Source organism: Agrilus planipennis, unplaced genomic scaffold (genome assembly GCF_000699045.2).
Source record: "Agrilus planipennis isolate EAB-ADULT unplaced genomic scaffold, Apla_2.0 scaffold3, whole genome shotgun sequence".
NCBI lineage: Eukaryota > Metazoa > Arthropoda > Insecta > Coleoptera > Buprestidae > Agrilus > Agrilus planipennis.
In genome coordinates this window covers 450687-457404 of record NW_020442460.1, presented here as the reverse complement: position 1 = coordinate 457404, position 6718 = coordinate 450687, and the positions used below count along the sequence as shown (strand labels likewise).

Genomic DNA, 6718 nt, shown 5'->3' with positions numbered 1-6718 from the left:
CAAAGCTGCGAAAAATAAAAGGGAAAATAAAATTAAGAGCAAGAAGTTTCACAGAATACAAAGAAAGGAACGTCTAAAAAAGGAGTTTAAGGAATTTGAAGAACTACAAAAGACAAATCCAGAAGAAGCCCTAAAAAAATTAAAAGAAATTGAGAAAGCAAGGGCTGAAGAACGCGTAACGTTGCGTCATAAAAGTACTGGAAAGTGGGCGCGAAACAAACAAATTAGAGCAAAATATGACAAAGAAGTAAGTGAATAATTTGTTATGTTTATTTTTTCTAGTTAATTATAAATTTTTGTTATTTAGAGTAGGCAGGCATTGGCGCAACAACTTCAATTAAGTCGCGAGTTGACTCAGAAAGTGAAGTCAGCAGCTGACACTGATTCTGATGAAGAACAGGAAACAGTGGAGCACGATATTCAAATTAATTCGGAAACAAATGAAAATAATCCATGGACAAACGGAAAAATTACAGTGTCTCAGGAAGTAGGAGATTTTATTAGTGGATATCGAAAATTTTGGAATGAACAGAATAAACACGAGAATGAGTCTAGAGATAATAAAGAGGAAAATAGAGAATTAAAAGGCATGATAAAAGGAAATGCAAATAAAATTGATCCCATAGATAGTAAAAACACAAATGAAAACGGTAAAAAGTTAGATACAAAAGTAAAAAAATGTTTTAATGAAAATAATGTTAACAATTACAAGGAAACTGAAACTGAAAATAATGATAATGAAGCAAATAATTGTGTTGTTAAACAGGTGGCTAAGAAAAGTAATAATAAACTAATAAAGGATTCTGAAAAAGTAGTAAATAAAAAAGAAAACAAGAAAACAAAAGATGGTAAATTAAATTTTGCATTAAAAAAACTTAACAATAGAAAAATAAGTCGTGGTAGTTGCAAGAAATTAGAAAAATCTTTAAGTACTTCAGATTGGGAAGTAAGTGCCATGGATACAGACACTCTTATTAATAACTTGCCTTATATAATTCAAGCTAAACTTGAAAAAAGCCTCGAACAGAAAGCAAAAAAGCTAAAAAGGCAACTGGGTTTAGTTGACAAAAAGAATACAAAAAATATTAAAAAGAAAAGCAATACAAAAGTGAAGAATCCAAAAGCTACAAAAGATTTATTAGCACTTCCAATGAAACTTAAATATCCCAAATTAAATGAAAAAATGATTGAGGATACTTCCAGGAAGTCTAATCAGGATATACTCCAGGGTATAGATAACATACCAGAAAATTCTATAGATGCTATTTTAAGCCTAGATACTAAAAAAAGTTCAGAACTCCCCAAAAATAATTTGAATCAAAAAGACATCGATCCAAATAAATTTATGAATGCAAAACCTTCCATTTTGAATACTGGAATCCCCGATCTTCTTGGATATGACGATAATGTCGAAAAAGAAAACCAAGAAAGTGCAATAGCAGAGGCATTCCAAGATGACAAAATTATCGACGATTTTGCAGAAGAAAAGAAAGCGGAAACAGAAAAAGAAAAACCGAAAGATATAAATTTAACTCTACCTGGTTGGGGTTCGTGGGGTGGGGTAGGAATTAAAGTTTCTACACGAAAAAGAAAACGTTTCATTTCAAAATTCCCTAAAAATATACCACGAAAAGATCATAAAAAAGGAAATCTAATTATAAAGGACAACAAAAAATCTATTAAGCCCCATTTAGTGTCTGAACTTCCGTTTCCTTTTAAAAGTGTAAAAGATTTCGAAGCCTCCATTAGAGCTCCTGTAGGAAATACATTCATTCCGGAGACTGCATTTAGGAAAAACATCTTACCAGCAGTAATGACTAAAATGGGAACTATTATTGAACCTATAGATAATGAGATATTGCTTAAGAAAAAGAAAAAATAATTACGTGTGTAAATACTCTATGTATAATAAAAACAAAATAACTTTATTTTCTTTATTTTTATTGAAGTGAAATACTGATTTATCTTTTAAAAATCAGTTACCGTTTTATAATTCAGAGAAATTCAAAAATATAAAAATTTTTCGAAGTATATATGATAATATAAAAAGATGGTTTATTTTCAAAACATAAGTATTTTAAATTGTATCAAATGGTCAGGTATTTTTGTTAATGGTTTTTTTATTTTATATAGCTTTAACTAATCACAGGGATGTATTGATGGTTGCATAGCAATTAATAAAAAAAACAAAATCTAAAAAGTAGTGTACTTGATGATTAAAAGAGGCGCTGCAGTCAAGTAATTGAAAATGTCTGCTTAAGGTGTTGTTGTAGGTTGAGGGCCATGTCGGAAATATATAAACTAACAGTTAAGGTTTTAATTTTAGTATTTTGAATGCCATTCGAGTAATAATAATTGGTATAATGTAATTTTTAGAATGTAATGATGGGCATAACATAAAATGTCTTCTTCGAGTGTCGGCACGGTTATTATAAAAACTTCGTGTACACAGTTGCTCAAAGATAATTTCGACCGAATTTCCGTGTTATATTCCGCTCAGTTAAGTGAAAAAGTTGCCCAGGGACGAGAAAGTGAAGGAATCACCAGATTCGACGTGTTTCTGGCGGTCCCCGGAACTCAGGATAGAAAACCAAGTCCCGACTTCGTAACCAGGTTACAGGTAGGTTAGAAATCTAGGACAGTTTTACGGAAGTAATATGTTGATTGCCGTTGTTCTAAAATGCAATAGCCCATCCTCGTCGTACAGTTGCTTTTACACTTCTGTAATTCCGCCTCTTTGAAGTTGTCGTGTGCCACATATTCATGTCCAATTTATATTAATTTATTCTATAAATGTCTTCTTTTCTTTCCTTATTTGAATCTATAACTGTGAAGGGTTTCCGGTTTCACGGTAATCTTTTTCCAGGTATTTCACATTTTTTTTCCGTTCTATACATCTACACGATCTACAGTTTCTTGTTTCGTTAATGTTAACATAAGTTCAAAATTAAGCATAATTATATGGATGTGCTAATGTTCGTGTAGTTTTATGTAAACGGTAACAGTATATTTATTGTATAATTAAGCCTAATGTGTATAAAATTGCTTTTTGTACTTTGAAATTACCTTTTATTTATGAAGGTATTATATGTGCCTCCACTTTATAAAATCAAATAAAGTGCTATACCACATACGTGGGTGCATACAAGACTACAAGGAAATATGGTAGGGAGTAATTTAATTGCGTATGATTTTTTGATACATAATAATCAATACTTATAGATGATGAAAAAAATCAGTGCATTCGAATCATGATTACAATAATAATTAACATATATTATTGGTGTCTATCACGAGTGGTATGCAAAAATTCTCACGTGTATAAGTTCCACTGCGTTCAACCGTTGTTGGTCATGTGGACCTGACCAGGATGCATCTTTTTTGTAAATATTAACCTTCGATCGCCACCTTTCACCATGACGGTAGGCAATAATTATATACAAACAAGTCCAAATGGTCCATTCAAAACCTGAACCGTCCATCCGCCTGTATTATTAATTCGTTTTAATTGTAAATAAATATTGTGCACGTGTGCATGAAACAAATGGACAAACACAAGTCTCGATTTATGTATACGTAGTACTATTAGGTTTACATGTGTGCTCGTCAATTTGCGTAGTTTGGCTATCGTTGACGTAAACAAAATCGACACATTTAAGTCGTTAATGCTATTATTTGGACGTATTTAGATGATGCAATTAGGACCGCTAGTTACTCTGACTGGATTAAATAGTCCTATTATTCAAATACAATCTTTTAAAGTAATGATGTCAAACACAAATTACAATTATTTTAATTTTTAAAGTTAAATTTGTTGTTACGTCATAATTTGGCTGAATTTTAATGTGATATAGCGTTCTGGGCTTATAGTTATACGTATGGAGGCGTGGCACATATTCATGACTGANTATGCAAGTGAAACTGCAAAAATTTTGATCTGCCTACATATTTTCTCTTATAAGTAAGTAGTTTTCTCAAAGGGCTTAACACTTAAGATCTCTGAAAGGAAGTTGTGGAGGGGATTCCCTCATAACACCTTAACAAGTACAGATCACGTGACAAGAAACGCCTTTCATTGGGTGGTCAGTGGTGGCACATCATGATCTTTTGTATTTGTTTACACCACTGGGGGTATTTTTGAAATTCTCTTGGTACTAATAAATAAAATTTCATAACAGGTTAAAAGTTACGGTTCAAAAGTTATCGTTATCTGAGATATTTTATATCATGACGAAATTTAAGGTTAGGTGCAGTGAATAAACAAGGAAAATATTGTGTAACATCATAACATGGTATATATAACTCGGTAAACAGTATTAGTGGTGTTTCTTTGTGGTAGTCAATAAGTGATAGTGTAATCGCGCTTGTCCCTCCAGAAGTCTCAATAATGTCCCAGTTAAAAGAATACTCCACAAACAGTGAATTTAACAACTACAGATCTCCCTTGAGTACACGATATGCAAGTCAGGAAATGCAATTCAACTTTAGCGATCAAAAGAAGTTTTCCACCTGGAGACAGTTATGGGTAAATTTAGCAAAAGCTGAAAAGGAATTAGGGCTGCAAATCACTGACGATCAAATAAGTCAAATGGAAGCAAACATTCATAAAATTGATTTTGATGCAGCAGCCAAAGAAGAAGCTTTAACCAGACACGATGTCATGGCCCATGTGCACGTTTTCGCCCAGCAGTGTCCACTAGCAGCACCCATCATTCATCTTGGAGCTACGTCATGTTTTGTTGGAGACAACACAGACTTAATTATAATAAAAAATGGATTGAATATCCTTTTACCTCGTCTTGCCGCAGTTATCAGAAACTTTGCCAATTTTGCTGACCAATATAAGGATTTACCAACATTAGGATTTACTCATTTGCAACCTGCTCAATTAACAACTGTAGGTAAACGTGCCACTCTTTGGATTCAAGACCTGATAATGGATGAAAGAGCTTTACGAGATGTAAGAAGCAATCTACGTTTTAGAGGAACAAAGGGAACAACAGGAACCCAAGCATCCTTCATGCAGTTGTTCAATGGGGACAGCCAAAAGGTCAAAGCTTTAGATAAACGTGTTGCACATCTATCAGGCTTTGATCAAACTTATCTTGTAACTGGTCAGACATATTCAAGAAAAGTTGATTTAGAAGTTGTTGCAGCAATTAGTAGTTTGGGAGCTACAGTACACAAACTATGCAGCGATTTAAGACTACTAGCAAACCGAAAAGAATTGGAGGAACCTTTCGAAAAGAGTCAAATTGGTAGCTCTGCAATGCCCTACAAAAGAAATCCCATGCGTTCAGAGCGCTGTTGTGCTCTGGCTCGTCATATGATAGCATTATTCTCCAACGCAGCTCAAACTCATGCAGTCCAGTGGTTGGAAAGAACCTTGGATGACTCGGCTAATAGAAGAATTACACTTGCAGAAGCCTTTTTGAGTGCCGATGCCGTACTTTTGACTCTTTTGAACATTTCCCAAGGTCTCGTGGTTTATCCAAAAGTTATTGAGCGCCACATTAAACAAGAATTACCTTTTATGGCATCAGAAAATATTATAATGGCAATGGTGAAAAAGGGAGGAGACAGGCAAGTTTGCCACGAGAAAATTAGAGTCTTGTCGCAAGAAGCTGCAGCCCAAGTTAAGCAGCACGGTTTCGATAACGATTTAATTGCAAGAGTGAAAAATGATGCATACTTTGCCCCAATTTTAGGTGAATTAGATTCATTATTAGACGCACGAACATTTACTGGTAGAGCAGCAGAACAGGTTACTGAGTTTTTAGAAGAAGAAGTTGAGCCTGTTTTGCTCACTTACACAAAAGAATTACAATCTCAAAATAAGCACGTTCAACTAAAGATTTAATTAAGTTGTTTTTATTAATTAACTTATAAATATCATTAAACTTACACAATGTTGTTTATTCTTTTTCGCGTTTTACTTCGGCCTTTTTCGAGATGATTCTTTCTTGTCTTCGTTTCTTTGCTTCACGAAATCTTCGCCTGTGTGCTTCTGATTGATCGTAAAGCATCTTTTCTCTTGCAAAGTCAGCTTTCTTTTTAAAAATGTATTCCATTAAAACACGCCGATTCTTAAAAGTATTTCCTTTCACCTTATTGTAAAGTCGGCTGTAGAAATGACGATCAATTTTTTTTCTGTCACGATACTTTTTCAGAAGACGTCGCAAAACTTTCATTCTGGTCATCCAAAGTATCTTTTTAGGATTGCGTGCCTCCGCTGTACCCTTACGCTTTCCAAGCCCTCTATAACGGCCCTTCAGTTTCGCTTTGTTTTTCTTGTTGGCACGATAATGAGAATGAATCGAAACAGGTTTTTGAATAATAAGACCATCTTTTAAAAGACGACGAATACTTGCACGAGAGTTTGCCCCCTGTACAGTAACTATTTCGTTTGGATCTATCCATATCTTTTTCTGTCCGCAACCCTTTAAAGAAGCCGCGAGACGTTTAACAAGTCTTAAGGTAGTCATATTTTTACAGACAATTGTATTTAATAACAAATTAAATACTTGAACATCGCATTCTAACGAGAGGTTGAAAAATAAAAGTAATCCATGAAATAATTTAAATTTCCCCCCCTTGTGAGTCAAAATACTGAACAATTTTATAGAATTACATTTTTATATAAAATGGAATACTGACTTTAAAACATTGCCTAATTTTCGTTTAGGAAGTTTTACCTTTTTAATTAATTAAATATATA

General features: G+C 33.6%; 3 protein-coding genes across 3 annotated transcripts; 2 read left to right on the top strand and 1 right to left on the bottom strand.

The window, feature by feature from the left end:
- Position 1: 1 nt before the first annotated feature.
- LOC112906478 (U3 small nucleolar RNA-associated protein 14 homolog B-like) lies at positions 2–1928 on the top strand (the record flags this gene model as incomplete). Its single annotated transcript, XM_025980668.1, has 2 exons — positions 2–247; positions 308–1928. Coding segments are annotated over 2 exons (1821 nt in total), but the record flags the coding sequence as incomplete, so codon positions are not given.
- Positions 1929–4072: 2144 nt separating this feature from the next.
- LOC108737825 (adenylosuccinate lyase) lies at positions 4073–5923 on the top strand. The gene has a single exon (XM_018470936.2). It carries the CDS (start codon positions 4388–4390, stop codon positions 5858–5860), a length of 1473 nt encoding a protein of 490 aa, XP_018326438.1. The 5' UTR covers positions 4073–4387; the 3' UTR covers positions 5861–5923.
- Positions 5856–6705, bottom strand: LOC112906470 (60S ribosomal protein L19-like). The gene has a single exon (XM_025980652.1). The coding sequence runs from the start codon at positions 6483–6485 to the stop codon at positions 5916–5918; it is 570 nt and encodes a 189-aa protein (XP_025836437.1). The 5' UTR covers positions 6486–6705; the 3' UTR covers positions 5856–5915.
- Positions 6706–6718: the final 13 nt, after the last annotated feature.

Excerpts from the sequence above, each read along its gene's own strand:
- LOC108737825 (XM_018470936.2), top strand. The coding sequence starts at position 4,388 with ATGTCCCAGTTAAAAGAATACTCCACAAACAGTGAATTTAACAACTAC.
- LOC112906470 (XM_025980652.1), bottom strand. The coding sequence starts at position 6,485 with ATGACTACCTTAAGACTTGTTAAACGTCTCGCGGCTTCTTTAAAGGGT.